At 33.1% G+C, this 16,042-nt stretch overlaps 2 protein-coding genes across 2 annotated transcripts in view; one reads left to right on the top strand and one right to left on the bottom strand.

Annotated features, from left to right (window-relative positions):
- The first annotated feature begins 1,133 nt into the window (after positions 1-1,133).
- Positions 1,134-4,890, top strand: LOC100176818 (GTP-binding protein SAR1b). The gene is made up of 5 exons (XM_002129639.4): positions 1,134-1,451; positions 1,952-2,017; positions 2,968-3,071; positions 3,684-3,809; positions 4,018-4,890. Exons 1-5 carry the CDS (start codon positions 1,286-1,288, stop codon positions 4,132-4,134), a joined length of 579 nt encoding a protein of 192 aa, XP_002129675.1. The 5' UTR covers positions 1,134-1,285; the 3' UTR covers positions 4,135-4,890.
- A 169-nt stretch (positions 4,891-5,059) lies between these two features.
- The window catches only part of LOC100179140 (protein FAM149B1), a 13,303-nt gene continuing 2,320 nt past the window's right edge, over positions 5,060-16,042 (bottom strand). Inside the window, exons 5-17 of the mRNA XM_002129858.4 lie at positions 15,459-15,614; positions 14,867-14,982; positions 13,835-14,005; positions 13,220-13,406; positions 12,509-12,665; positions 11,704-11,909; positions 11,169-11,278; positions 9,846-10,130; positions 8,726-8,978; positions 7,989-8,096; positions 7,460-7,655; positions 7,071-7,133; positions 5,060-5,583 (exon numbers count right to left, since the gene is read on the bottom strand). Of these exons, the coding sequence (XP_002129894.1) occupies positions 5,525-5,583; positions 7,071-7,133; positions 7,460-7,655; positions 7,989-8,096; positions 8,726-8,978; positions 9,846-10,130; positions 11,169-11,278; positions 11,704-11,909; positions 12,509-12,665; positions 13,220-13,406; positions 13,835-14,005; positions 14,867-14,982; positions 15,459-15,614 (2,067 nt within the window). The 3' untranslated portion in view covers positions 5,060-5,524. The remainder of the gene's footprint in view (positions 5,584-7,070; positions 7,134-7,459; positions 7,656-7,988; positions 8,097-8,725; positions 8,979-9,845; positions 10,131-11,168; positions 11,279-11,703; positions 11,910-12,508; positions 12,666-13,219; positions 13,407-13,834; positions 14,006-14,866; positions 14,983-15,458; positions 15,615-16,042) is intronic.

The raw sequence follows: 16,042 nt of genomic DNA on the forward strand, positions 1-16,042 counted from the left end.
CTCCAACATGAAACAGTCACAATCTTACTTAAAACTCTCCATAATTATCCTAAAGTGCTGTATTCGAGAAAACTAACTGTTTGGGTCAATACAGATACCAAAGCATTAGATAAATTAAAGAATTGTTATAACCCTACCAGATTTTAATCGTTTCGCTTGCTTCTAAGCTTTATGCGCAGTAAATACAGTCATCTATCCGTTATGACGCAACAGCGGGTTCAAAGGTCACTGCCTTTATAAACGTGGCATAGAAAATTTACAGTATTTTGGTTAATAGGGTATTTTTAAAATAATAATATACTAGAAATTAAAAATTTTAATATACCAGCTAGGTAATGACTTGTCCAAAAATATTCTTTTGTTTTTGGGAAATCGTGTTTCTTTATCTCTGACGTCACCGAGAAGCCAGTGAAGCGTGATATTTCAGGGGAAAGATGATTCACAAAGCAAAGATATGCGAGGTGTTGGCAGGTTTTCTTCGGAGAATAAATTGCCGTTGTATATTTAGTTACGGAAACAATTACCGGTTTTTATTTGTAGACTAAAAAGTTTTAATTGTTTTCATTTAAATCAGAAACTCGTGGTGTAAATAAAGCACTTGTGAGAACTACGCTGTCGAGAAACTTAATAGAAGAAAAAAAGATTGTAAAGCTGAAGCTTTAAACGTTTGTAACCAAATTTAAAATATATAAAGTTGCATGCCGTAGCTACATGAGAGAAAAGTAAATGGTTTAATAACGTGTTTTATGTTCAACACAGTTTGTATAAACGTAACGCAGTACGTTAATTAGGTCACCCATTCAAAGGGTTACGTCCTACGTCGTAAAATACGTTACAAAAATATTCAGCATATGAAACTATAGACATACATTCTTAAGGACCGATGGTGAAAAAGAGCTACGTGTTTAATTTAATATTTTCTTTCAGTTAAATGTAAACACGTTTTTTTAACTGTAAGTGTGTTTTAACAACTGTTGTTTTATCGCTGTATCCTGTCTTTTCCTTTAAAATGTTTCTAAATCTTCGCTACCGTAATCGAAAAAAAAACAAATAAAAGTTATATATTTATATAAATATATATTATTATAATATGCATATATTATAGTTATACCATTAAATTTATTGTTTACATCAGCACTTAGGCAAAATAAACTGCAGAGTAGTATTCTACAACTGTTCCACCTGTCCTTCTGAAGTTCTTTTGTGATACTCCAGACTCCAGAGCATTATTGCTCTTTTAATCCGACCCTCATCCTAAAGAGACTTACATAATTCCTCCATCACAATGTATAAACTATTCGAATGGTTTAAAAGTGCTCTCAGCTACCTTGGGCTGTACAACAAAAGTGGAAAGCTTATGTTCTTAGGCCTTGACAATGCAGGAAAAACTACGTTGCTTCATATGCTTAAGGACAACAAAATGAGTGTACATGAGCCCACCATGCACCCCAGTAAGTGTTCTAAAAATGTCTGCATGTTATTCCATTTTCCTACCTTTTACATTTAGCACATTTTGTGTCTAGATCAATGGTATTTTAAAATGATAGAGCTCGATAAGCCTATAATAAAATGCAATAGTGCTCTTTTTTAGATATAAATATACGGGTTTGAGACTCAAAGCTGCCACCAATTTGCATTTAATTGTAGAGAATCTAGGATTTGAGTATATGTCTTACACTTAACAGCAATGGTTCCAACCCACTGGTCACCTAAGAATTTTAAAAATTGTCTGTCATAATATATAAAATAGTCCTAAAAAATAGACACAGGCAAAATGTACATAAAACACTAAAACAGATTAAGAACACCCATGTTATCAAGACAAACAAGTTACATTTTGATTTATGGTATTGCTCTTTCTGTGAAACCAAATCTTAACTATATTATTGGCCATTGGGTTCTATAACACACAAATAGATTCATATTTTTAAATAAAAAACATATTTTCCAGCATCAGAAAACCTTCAAATGGGAAATATATCTTTCACAACATACGATCTTGGAGGCCACGAGCAAGGTAATTTAAACAAACCAGTATTTAGCATGTCATAATTTGCATTTAAAACCTATTGGTATAGCCTGTTATATAACTATATAGTCTGTATCTAACAGTGGGGCGATTGTGCGCTTTATAAACAGAAATAAAGTTTCAAAAGCTTTGAAAGTTGTTGTTTTAGTAAGCGGTTACTGATGAGTAGTTGAAGCTTATATTGTTAACTATTGGACTTTATCTGCTACAGTCTGTGTAAGCCTATGACTACAGCATTGGTGGACTTTACACTATTGGTTTTCCTTGACATAAGCACTTGTGTGGTATTTGCAAGCCGGCTTGTGTATAAACTGATGGCTTGGGTAGTTAGTTGTGGTGTGCCACTGATTAATCAAATTTTAGGTCTTTGGTTTCCAATTTGTTACTAAAACTTGGCTAATGTATTTAGGTGGTAAAGCATCTAGAATTTACTCTAACAAAGTGGCAAATTTATTGGGTGGTCTAAACAAATTTAAATTACTGCTTCGCCATTTTGATTGTTTGCGCCTTTGTAAATTAATTATATTTTAAAGAATATTTTTATGATTGGGGGCAGCTATATGTGTTTAACCCTGGATGTCTGCCACAGGACCTTAATATGTAATGCAGTGGTTCAACTTTTTTGTATGCTTTACCCTTTTAACAAAGATGCTTATCAGGTTTCCCCCCAATATGTAATATGGCGCTCATTTATTAAAAAGCGAAAACTACTACACCTGTTAGTGTTATATTTAATGTGACGGGTGGGCTAGCCTTTTGGCAACGAGTGGTTCAGTGCGTGTAAAGTATTACAATTTGCTCAATTTTTCTGTCCCATCAACTAATGTGATCGAGAGCTCATTTACCCTCTAAATACGAGGAATTTACCCCCAGAGGTAAACGTACCCCAGTTTAAGAAATGCAGATAATGTAACATAATAATATCTATTTTAATACAGCAAGAAGAGTATGGAAAGATTACTTCCCTGCAGTCAATGGAATCGTTTTCCTCGTCGATTCAGCGGATAGATCTCGATTTATGGAAGCCAAGGAAGAATTGGATGTAAGTGTGATGCATTGGTAACAGTTCAGCCTAATAGGTAATCTGTAGGTCAAGTAGGTCTCTGTGTAAACATCATTAAAAAGGGCCAAATAAAAAGGCAGTTTTGTTTACTTAAATGGCTAGTGCCTGTTTTAAAATGGGAATTTAATTGGTTAAAAAATGTTGGTCTTTAACAGCAGTGGACATCGATAATTTGTTATTTTTTTTTAAAAATGGGGAGATGGAGATTCGTTTCTTATTTTTATATAGATTGGGTACCACGAGATGGAAACAGACAAAAATCAAGTCTAAATATTTGTTGAATAAAACTCTTAAAGAGAAACTCATTTCACTGAAATGGCACCGGCAGTCTCTTATTTAAAAATAGAAAATTCCACTGAAATCCTCTGAAGGGAGTAAAATCTCTACCCAACTCCCACAGTGGAAAACATATGCACTCTTTACTGTGGTTGCAATTTGAATAAATGATTTCCCCCCTCCCTCAAATTTGTCTTAAACTTAAAAACCTGATGTTATTTTTATTTTGAAGACTAGCTATTAGATTGTTGTTGTATTTTACTGCTGGAAGAGACGACTATATTTTCAGTAATGCAATATTTTCATACCATACAGAGCTTACTTTGTGATGAACAAGTAGCAAACGCACCCGTTCTTATCCTGGGCAACAAGATTGACATGCAAGGAGCTGTAAGTGAGGATGAATTGAGATCAATATTCAAACTTCGCTCAACTGGAAAGGTAAACTCTTTTTTCTGTTCTTTTACCAAAAACTGGGTCTTGTATGGTTATAGTTTCTGTTTACTGTTATAGATATGCTAAAAGTGGCCTGTTCTGCAGTCTACATTGCAAGATAAATTACAGAAAATACAAAAAAAATTACAGACACAAATCTTTTCAGCGCTTTTTTGAGCTGTGAATTAAATTTGATCCATGCATTTCTCTTCAGGGTCAAGTGTCTCTTGATAGTTTGGGAGGAGCTCGACCTACTGAGCTGTTTATGTGCTCTGTTCTTCGGAAGCAGGGTTATGGGGAGGGCTTTAATTGGCTCGCACAGTACATATAATCTCACGCAGCATTGGACATGAAAATAATGTGCATTATACGGAATGGATATGGCCAGGGTAGCCTTACTCACCCTGGGCATATTTGCCCGGTCTGGAGTTTTTGTAATATAGCAGAAAAATATATCTTTAGCGGCTGCATGATGCCACATTTAACCATTTAGTACAAAATAACTTGCAGAGCCCTTTTCTCTGCGTTGTTGAACTTGCAAAAATTTTTTTTTTCTTTCTCTCTTAATAAAACTTGTGTGTGACATTTTACATAATAACAAAGTTTTACGAATCGTTTAGGCAAATCAAGTGGCGGTTTTGTGAGAAAATAAAACAAGAAAACAAAACAGATTAAATGTGGCCGTTTCTGTATTGTGTGTCATAAAACGTGTTTATTTAAGTACAGCTGACGTATTGTCCTCTTATTTTGCCCAAGTTTACTAACTCAAAAAATGCAACGTTTTTTCTGCTCTCTTATTAAATCAACTGTAAATGGTAATTCTCGTTAATTTATTCTCCAAAAGTGGTGATCGTGCCCAAAAGCGACAATCGCATTAAAAGTCCATCAAAATATACAGCAGCAGGAAACACCTGCTGTCCAATAATTTTTATGTTGTTTCAGTTCGTCATTTAGACGTTTTATTTAATAGTGGTGGGTGAGTCGTGGGTCTTGTCATCCTAATCGGCCGAACTAAATTTATTTTCCTGTGCCTTCGGTTACTTTCAAATATCAATGCTTGTGAAATAAAGAAGTGTTTCAAAACAGACAAGATTTTTGTGCGGTATTGTTTAAAAAGAAAAGAAATGATTTTTTGCAGAAAAAATATCTAAAACAGTTTCTTCAAGAGCCTTGTACCCAGATCTGTTATCACACACACACTATTAATGCTATAAGGCCCAATAAAAGTAAGGCTATTACACAAAAAACATCACATAGAGAACTATAGTCATTTATTAACAGACCACAAATAGGACTTTAAAAAGTACAATGACGTAGCTTGTGCAAATAAACAGGTTAAAAAAATAAAAAATTTACAAATTTATGTCACTTGATTGCTACATAGTGGCTTCAAAATAACCACAATATATCTATATAGCTATAGTCAGTTGCTTTTTGTTTTTGTTCTGTTATATTAGCAACGGCTAATGCTAGCATTGGTATGTACAGTGTAATTTTGTATTGCACAGAGAAAAAAAGTGTAACCAGAGCTTATATACAAGTTAAAAAATTACGCATTTTACCCTATGACAAAACGGTTAACTGGAAAAATGTTAATTTTTTAATAAAAATGCGGTTTATCTGGTCCCTTATTATCCTAAAATTCAAAAGTTAATAAAAAATCGCACAAAGCTGTTTAACACCACATTGGGGTGCAAATATTCCTCTATCTTCGATTAAATTCATATAAACCCCATAACTGTCCTTTTTCTTCTCACGTTTGACTGGTTTAGTGGCTGACCTGCACAACAAAGTGTGTTAAGGCCACATATGTATTTGTTTTCTGGAGGAAACCATGTTTTTTTTATGAAAATATTGACAACCATGAAGCCCATAATACCTGGGTTTGCACTACCCATTTTTAAGTACAAAAATTTCGAATTTTTGTAGCTTTTACTAGGTCAATTTGCAACGAAATGTAGTTGCCTTTTTAACCATACATATTAAAAACCCTTTTTAAACAGAAATATCAACAGTTATACTACATGGGTTTTCACGTAACTGCAAAAATTTTTAGTTTTGACTAGGTCTTTGTGCAATGAAAGTATATCCTGTCTTTTCATTAAAAATAGTTCTAAATCTTTGCTACCGTAATCGCAGAGACAAATAAAATCATTATTTTTTTAGCAGCTATAACTAAAATTTCTTTGAAAGGATTGTTTTGGCAACTTGAACTTCGTGTTTTATTTTTTTTATGGTGACCTTATAAAATCTAACCCCAAACTGCATTTCTTAAGTTTAGATAGTTTGCACATACGTATAATTAAGATCTGGCATAAACTGTACCTATTTTATTTTTGAAGCATGTTACGTTAATTATTAGTTTACATTCAACTACGAATGACAAATTTTCTCAAAACTTTCAAATAAGATGATGTATCATAACAGTTAAATGGATAATGATATATACATAACATAGAAGCCATACTGCACCCATGATAGGTAAAGGCTTAATCAATACACAGCCAGAATAATTTTTTGCCCAAAATGTCCTCTATGTTGTGACAAAACCACTAAACTCGTCGCTGCTGCTTTGTGGGCGTATGTGTCCTTGGGTAAGTCACTTAATGGCAATTGCTCCAACCCAGTGGTCACTATTGGGTTGTCTAAATTATCAGCCACACATAAAAATCCCCCCAAAAATAACTACCCACAAAGTAACATACATGGTAACTCGAAAGCTGGCACGAGGTGTACGAAACAGAACACCCGAGTTTAAGACTGTCATTTTCCAACCACACTAAGATAAAGTAACTTACATTGATTGATTTATTCAAACAAAACTTTAGGGTAGTATGCCTACTATGTATATGTGATGATGTTTACTTTGAATATTTTCCCCACTGCAGTAAACTAAATCTTCCTTACATTTGGTAACACTATGACCAATACCAAGTTTGTTATTGTGTGGGTGATTATTTTTGAGCAGATTTTTTTATTTTTTTATGTCTTGCCCAAGAACACATACGCGTACGCCCACAATAAAAATCAGCAAAGAGTTTTGATCCCATCTCTGGGTTAGAGGCAGGCACGCTAACCAACTGTGCTACAGCGCCGGTTAAATAAAGCCTATGATCAGTTCCTTTCTTTAAATAAGGTTTCCCACAGTAACCAAGTCCCTTGCCATAGAACCTCACACGTTTAAAATAGAGATAAACATGTCCTCCACAAAATACATTAATGCCAAGACCTAGATAAAGTAGCTGTTACACACCATACACCACTTACCCCATGTCTCATCATCCTTATCATCAGGAGAATGTCCTCCACTGAATACATTGATACCAATACCTAAACATCAAAATAATCTTAAGATTACAAACATACAAATATTCCAAGACATACCATTAAAAAAAGAAAAAAAAAGGTTGACATATAAAATACTAATTTAAATTATTAAATCCACTATAAATATGTCATTTCCAATTTTTCCATTTAGTTTGTTTTGAGGGATAAAATTTTGTACCCAAACTAGCATCATTAGGTTACTTTAACTTGTAAAATGTTTGACCTAAAACTGTTTTAAAAAAACGTAAAATGTTTTTTTTTAAAAATGTATCCAAAAGAGTTTATTAAAATATTATGTTGTTTTTTTAAACTTATGACTTAGAACTTGCCAGTAATCCCTGCGAGACCAGACCCATTATCGGGGCTTGTGGACGAGAGTTGGAGATGAGGGTTTCCTGGCCCCGACACGAACCCAGATGGACTCGAGGTCTTGAGCCCCGTAATTCCAAGGGAGTTTCCCTGGGCCCCAAAAGCAAGATTTGAGGGGGTAATGGACGTCGCACGTTTCTGAATTAAATTGTCCGTCTGCAACGGCAAAAATAAATTTAAACAAATAATTTAAACTGTACAGTTCTATAGTTTGTGTTTTATTGTGTTATCAGAAAAATATATTTCGAGGAAATTGAAACAACAAAAATATATTTAAAAAAATAAATTAAACTGTATAGTTCTATAGTTTGTGTTTTATAGTTTTAATAGAAAATTAGATTTGTAAAAAATTGAAAATGAATTAAAGAAATTATTAAAACTACCTAAAACTGAAAGAAAGAAATATATAGTTAAAAGTATAACATGACCTATACTTAGAAACAGTGATATGTAAATTATTGTAAAAGTAGAAATATCATTCCCGCTTACCCTAAATGTATGTGTAGTGTTTGGTCGAGAAAACATATCAAAACTTTTATGCACAGGCTTTTCTTCAGCGAGTGCGCTTGATATTCTGTGATGAGCAGACTTTCCTCTCTGTATTTTCATGTAATATTATCAGAAATTTAGGATAAATTTGTGAAAATGCAAATTTGTAAGTTACACATTTGTGATATTATACATTTTACCTCTCTGTACAATTATGTAGTATACTTTTGTAAAAAAATCTCTTTTGGGAAAAAATTACACATTTGTAATAAATTACTTTTTCCAAAAAGTACAAATAGAAACATGGAAACAATTATTTGACGAAAATTAAGATAAAAGCAATTTTTGCAAAAAAATACATAAAAGTTAAAGCTTGTTTTTTTGTATAAATTCTGATTAAACTTTAGAAATCTCTACAATAAAAACTAAAAAAATGATTTTGTTACAAAGGTATTTTGATTTATTTAAATTCTTAATCAAACTATGACAGGTTTTACAAATAGGCTTTAGCTTTTAGTATAAACCCAAATAAACTGTATATTTGTAAACCTGATACTATTCCATATTAAACTAAGTTTCTCAATCATGTTTTGCAAATTTTTTGGAAAATATTTTTTAGTTATATTTTAAACAAATATAAAAAAATGCTCTTTCCCAAAACCACATTACTCTACCTATTACTTATCTTACAAAAACTTAAGCTTTTATCAAAATACCCTACATAATTCCATACTTACCAGTTTCTTAAATTCCACAAGTGAATTTTCCTGTAGCGCCTCCAAACTATGTATCGGGGGTAAGCGGGGGTTTACCCAGTGGGAATTCCCCCCAGTACTTGGGTTCGGGGCGGTCGGTGGGGGTTGAAAGTTACTTGGGGGTGAGTTCACCCGGAAACCACTGAAGGATTGGGACGTGGGTTCGAGGTTTCCAGGTCGCGTCAACTTTGTCGCTTTCACAATTCCATTGAATTCAACATTAGGTGTTTTCGCTCTGTGTGTTTGTATGGAATTTAAACGTATATGAAATACTGAAAAATAAAACTTACTGAAATTTAAACTCATATTAAATACATGAAAACTGAAATTTAAACTTTCGTAAAAATTAAAATTTGTATAAAATTTAAACTGAAATAAAACCATCATCATTGTGTTACATTTACCTGTTAATGTGTGACAGTAAATGTTTAAATTGTGATAAAAAGTTTTATTACAAACAAAAATGCAATGTTGAGTTCAATAGAACATGTTTTTGTAGGGAATTTCTATGAAACAGTTCATGTAATTTATCTCCTGCATCACTGTGGCAAGATAAATGCTGTACAAGCTTAATATACCACAGCAATTTGCAGCATGCACGTTTTAGGGATACAGGTTTATAATCAGAAATCTAGTATATGCATTTTTTAATTATAAAAATATGTGTAGACTGTAGAGTAATTAGTGTCACTACTGTAGTAATTAACACTGCGTCAATTGCTTAATAACGAAATGGACAATTTTATAGAATATAAAAAATATTAATAATATATTTTTAAAGTATTTGTCAGCAAAAAGTCACTATTAAAGCCACAATTTAACATTTCCAAACCAATTTATGTAAATTTTGTTTGGCTTTATTTTAAAACAGATACCCAAAATTGTCGGACTCTTTTTGTTTTAATTATTTTTAACAGATTAAAATTCATTATATAGTAGGGTGGGGGGTTAAAAGTATAAAATTTTTTGAATACTTATTGTTTGCTGCCAATGTACCAAATGGGACGAGGAAATAGAATAAAAAAGTGTCCCATCTTCGCCCACCCTACTATACACATACTTTTTAAATCTAGATAAATTATGCTTGACTTTAAAAGTTTACCTGTCAAGAGGCAGCAACCTTGCCGGCCGATTTACTCTGCCCTTTCTAGCTGTTGCACTCGGCTGTCTTGTGGAGGTGGTTCCCCCTGTTACCCCACCAAAGAGCTCCCGAGAGGTGTAGGGTCGGTTGGGGGTGGATAGGGGGCTCGTCCCACTACCTATAGCTGATAAATGGTGGCTTACAGGTGAGAAGATGTTGCTGCCTACCCCATTGATGTAGTGGCTGGAGGAGGGGCGGGCTGGGAAACGAGAGTCCGGGAGGATGCCGGGAGCAAGATCCTCGTTTCTGGAGAAAATGGAGGAATGTTTGAGAAGATGATGAAATTTTTTTAAAAATGGTGGAATTTTTGTGAAAATGATGAAATTTTTGTGAAAATAAAGGAAAGTTTGAGAAAATGTTGGAATTTTTGTGAAAATGATGGAACGTTACATTTACTAATAGGCCAATTCTAACTTACAACCAGGCACTCAGGCATGCGACATACCATTTTTCCCATTTAAAATGGGAAATTAAATAGTAGAGTGGGGTAAGAAGGGACACCATTAGCACATAATACCCCATATATGTTTTCATATTTCATTGACTGTTCTGTGTTTTCGACCAAATCGGAAAAGAAAATAAAACGAAAAGCTGTCCCCTCTCCCCCATCCTACTACATAAATAATAGCAAAATAAATTTTTGTGAGATTATTATAAGCATTTAATAGATTGTTTGGTTTGAAAACAGCTTTAATATAATAATATTTATAAGTTTATTTGTTTCTTAGATTAGGGTAGTGAAGATTTAGAAATATTTTAAACAAAACGACAGGATATAGCGACAAAACAACAGTTGTTAAAACACGCTTACAGTTAAAAACATATTTACATTTAACTGAAAGAAAATAAGCGTGGTCGCTACACCTAGGAGACAAACAAGCCATTTATGTTTAAATGTTAGAAAGTTAAACTTCTAATAGAACAAAAGTGTGCATAAAGACCTTAAACACAAATGCACAACGTTTAATTTTTGTAAAAAAAAACCCTTATGAATGAATGAATAAATGTAACTTACTTTATCCTTGAGTGGCCGGAAAACCACAGTTGTTATAACACGGGTGTTCATACACCTCGCGCCGGCTTACGAGTTACCATGTATGTTACTTTGTGGATGATTATTATTTTTATGGGTTTTTGTTTACTTTTTTATGTGTGGATAATTTGGACAACCCATTAGTGACCACTGGGTTGAAACTTGGAAAAATTGCCGCTAAGTGTCTCATGCCATGATCAAACCTAGTTCCAACTGGTATAATGATAACAATGCAATACTAGAATACTTACATAGACACCTTATCACTTCGAACTTGCAGCTTCTTCTGACTTATCTTCATAACATCATTGAGTGAATCTAAGTTACCATGGTTTGAATTTGGTGCAGTAGACAACCTAGCCTGCGAAAAAATAATTTTCTAGTATTTTTTTACGATTTTGTTTTACCTTTCCACAGATGGTGTCAAAATAGACTGAGTAATCAAACATGTTCAAATTTAAAGTACCTTAATTTTGCAATTTTAAATAACATTTTTATGTTTTAGAACGTAATACAAACCCAGAATTTAAAAGTTAAATATTAAAAAATATGCAATATTTCTTTTAATGGCTTTTAGAAATTGGAAATAAATACAGAAATACTGTTTATAATGAATTTTTACAAAAAATTAAAAAGGTCTTAATAATTGTTTTTAAAGAAATACCTACAAGTTCATATCTTTATAAAATTCTGTTTCCAAACAGATTAAAGTTTGTATATCAATTTTTTATCAAGAGTCTCAAAAGATATAAAAATACTCTTTTTTTATCAATTTTTTAAACTTACTGGGGTAAACTGAACATGCCTCCCATTGTTCCCGCTTGCTTGATCCAGGTAACTTCCTCTAGAGGGAGGAAGAGCCATGGAGTCCTGGTAGAGGAGGCGAGGAGGGATGGAGAGGGAGGGATGCATCATGAGAGAAGATCCTGGATGACCCACACGATCAACAATGATCCCGGGAAGAGTCGGATCATAAAAGTCGTCTTCTCCATCTAAAAAAAATAGGGGAAAAATTATAAATTTTTAAATAAGGACAGAATTCCAAAGCTTTTTTCAATTTAAAAAGTAATTACGTTCGACAGCAGACTGGGTTATTAAACTTCTATACGAGGATGAACAAGTCCAAGACACACTCAGTATCACAAAGTGAACACTGACAGTGTAAAAGAATTCTTGAGACCTGAACTAAGACTTAATTAGACTTTAAAAAGAGGAATGTAAATGTGTCATATTTCTTCACTTAGTTAAAATGCACTAGACTACATTTTAAGATTCAAATAATCAATCACGATTTATATTTTTTTTGTAGAATATTTATGCGCTAACCACTATGCCACGGCGCCGGACTAGAAACATGTTTTATAATATATACACTATACAGTGGTGAATGTGAAATGATCAGTTTATTTCCTTAACGCTAATAATGTGACAAGAAAAAATTGTTTATGCTCTTGCTGACATAAACTTTAAACCTACAGGTACTTTGTTTTTAGGGGCCCATGAACCCATATAAAAAAGGTACACTCCTTATACCGTTTGTTTATCATATTTTCTCTGTGTAATTCAACCCACAACACACATTCATACTTACCACTGGCATTTCTTCTTGGTTCAAAAGTAAAGTAAGATTCTTGGATGGAATTTTCATTTCCATGCGTCGTCTGTTTTTCACCAAAACCTTCACGAACAGAGGATTTATCCGAGTTGCTTTTCACACTTTGCGATGCCATGTAATTGTGGACAAGTACCTTGGGGTAAAATAAGAAGTGTTTAAAAAAAGAAAAATTATTATAGAATAGAAAAATAAATATGTAGTGTTTAGAAAAAAAAAAAAGTAAATAGGAAAATAAATATGTAACGTTTAGAAAAAAAAAATTATTATAAAACAGAAAAATAAATATGAGGTGTTCAGAAACGGAAATTTATTATAAAATAGGAAAATAAATGTGTAGTGTTAAGAAAAGTAAAAATTATTATTAAGTAGACAGCTTCCTGAGCAATCTAAAGCTGTGGTGTTTTGTTGTCTAGTACTGAAGTTAACTGACTAAATAAGACATTTGAATCGTTGTAACGCTAGAATAATGACATTAAGTGCTACAGTACAAACATAAAATTGGTATACTGCCTAATATGAATGCATTACAACGTAAACACTACATCAGTGTTTCCTAACCATTTCAATCACTGTTTTCCAATTACAAGCACCTTAACATTACTGATACAAAATGGTAAAGCACAAGACAGAAGTTTCAAATAAAACATTCAGCATATTTTCTGCAAAAACTTTTTTTTTTAATTTTACCTTTAGGATGGACATTTTGGATCTTTCTTTCCCAGAGCCAGCCAGACAAGGGACCACCCTGGACCATAGGAGGTCAAATATATGATGCAGCACGGCGTCTCGTACGCAAGCATTAGGGGTAATTGGGGGGAAACCGAGACGCCTGCGGTGTGGCACGTGGTAACGCTTGGCGTGTTCTTCCTCGTCCCTATAGAAATCATATAAATAGTAAACATTAGGGGAAGAAATTAAATTTGTCCGTGTAAAAACAAGACTTTGACAATATTTATAAAACAAATAAAACATATAGTAGGGTGGGGGGAAGATGGGACACCTTTAGCACATAATATCAAAATATCCTGATCGAGTTTTAAACAATTAACAACCTAAAAATAAAAAAAGTCTATGGGAGTTGTGAGGATACGATTTATAATTATTTGAAATGTTCTTTGTTTACTACCAAATGGGACGAGAAGATAGAAGGGAAAAAATAAAAAGGTGTCCCCACTCTACTATATAAATATATACAAAACAAAAAGTAGACAAGTGTGTACATTATGAAACGAAACTATAAGAAAAACAGACACCCAAACAGAAATTTATCAAAATCATAGTTCAATTTTCTTTTTGACTTACATTTCTTTTATATCATAAGCAAGGTATTCCTCTACTTTCCCATCTTGTTCATAAACCTCTTCTACAAGATGCGATAAACTGTTGTGTGCAACTTCATTGTGAGATGGATCTTTCTCCAATAAATAGGATGGTATGGGTTGGGAGATGGCTGCTATGCCTTTCACTTGAAGTCTGCAATTTTCACTATTTTTTAGTATGTGCCTTGTGTCTGTACGAGTCACAAGAAAAATCAAAACATGGCTCTACATTACATTTTTTGCAGCTTCATGTTTTGCAATTTTTTCGTAAAATGCTTATTTTGAATTCACACAGTTATCCAGGTAAACCATACAATCAAAATATGAACCATAACTGATTTAATACTCCATTCCCAGTTTTGGCTTAACTGGACACTTAATAAATATTTACAAAAAACTGCAAAACATGATTGAATCTCAAAATGTACAGTCCAGAGCATTTTAACCAAATGATGAAATGTGATACAGGTAAATTCTAATTCTTCAATGTAAACTGCAATTAATTTTTCGTTCAAGAATTCTGATTTATTAATAAGCTATTTACAGTTTCGCTGTACGAGAGCTGGTACTTGGACTTACAATGACTACGAGTTATAACAAAAAAAGGCTGCCTGTAACTGCAGACAATAAAAGTAAAAATGGAACCACATTTAAATTGAGTAGTCTATTAAATTTTACGAAAACTTTTTGAATTATTGTGAAGCTAACAGTCCAGACCAGAGAATTTCAAATGTTAAATTTTAAAGTTTGATGTAGTTAAACTTAGCAAAAAAAAATTTTTAGGGATCCTAACCTGGCAGTTTGGCAAACACAGACATTCACAGAAGTTACAACTTAGTAATGCTTATGATTCGATTAAAACTAGCTTGGCATAAAGTAAGTTACTTCGTCAACTGGAAAACTATTTGCTTAGACAGGAAGGAAACCGCCAGTGCAGATCACTATGAGAAAGTGAAGTTTATGGCGCATATCAAATAAAAAAATATTAAAAAGGAAAACCTTCAAACACACTTACATTTCTGAATCTTCATTTGTGTTCGAATCTAAACCATAACCAGTGGTCAAATTGTCACAGTTTGAATTTTGGTCGGTTGGTATAATTTGGAACGCATCATCTTGAGGTGTAACAATCTGTATTGTTACATAGGTTGGGTTATGCAGTTCTTGCAATTTATTTTTTGTTAATACTGACATCTTACTTATGTTGCCTTTTTTTAATAAAAAAAAAATAAAAATGTGGTGCCTTTATCGGGATAGTAACACTCAAAATGCGAAAATACATTTAATTTTAACCAGATATAACAACTTGTCAGACGCTGTGGCAAAGTGGTTAGTTCACCTGCCTGTAACCCAGAGGGCTGATCGGTGTATTTATGGCTCATTGTCACTACCATTATGGGTGTATGTGTCGTTGGGCAAGACATTTAATGACAATTGCTCCAACCTGGTGGTCACTAATTGGTTGTCTAAATTATCAGCCACACATAACAAAAAAATTACAAAAAAAGTGTCCCAATTTCACCTTCACCATACATTGTGATAATAAACCAATTCATATTCCTCTTGTTTACACTTGTAAGTTAAGTATGAAAGGTAAATATACTAACTTGTTTCCCAAGTATCCTTAGATGTGGAAAGGCAGACATCCATTCTCTACATTCCTGTTGTAGTGATGTACTGCCTGACAATACACCTTCGAAAAGCATCTGTTCAATCGCATGAAACATCTGACGCACTAACCGACTCGCTTGCAAATCAAACTCCTACAAAATAATAAACAAAAGTCAACTTCTTTAAATGTTTCTTTGAACTCAATTTTAGAAAAAACCTTCAAATTTAAGGTCTAAAAATCTTGATTGTACAGCCTAAAAGTTTAATATATTTTTGTTAAAACAGGTAGAAAAAAGTACACAGTATGTTTATGTATATTTATTATTTTACTAAAAAAACAGCAAAACATGATTGAATCATTATATTTTAGTTGCATTAATTTATAGTTTATGATGCATGCCAGAGCCCTTACATCTGGCTAAATGCTACATATTTACCTACCTTGGCTGATAGTTGGTACACAGATATATTAGTGTGATAGTGCCATAGCTGAATGTAATGAATGAATGAATGAATGAATGTAACTTACTTTATCCTCGCGTGGCCGTCTAGTCGTTATCACACGNGGTTTAACACCCTT

Source organism: Ciona intestinalis, chromosome 14 (assembly GCF_000224145.3).
Source record: "Ciona intestinalis chromosome 14, KH, whole genome shotgun sequence".
Lineage (NCBI taxonomy): Eukaryota > Metazoa > Chordata > Ascidiacea > Phlebobranchia > Cionidae > Ciona > Ciona intestinalis.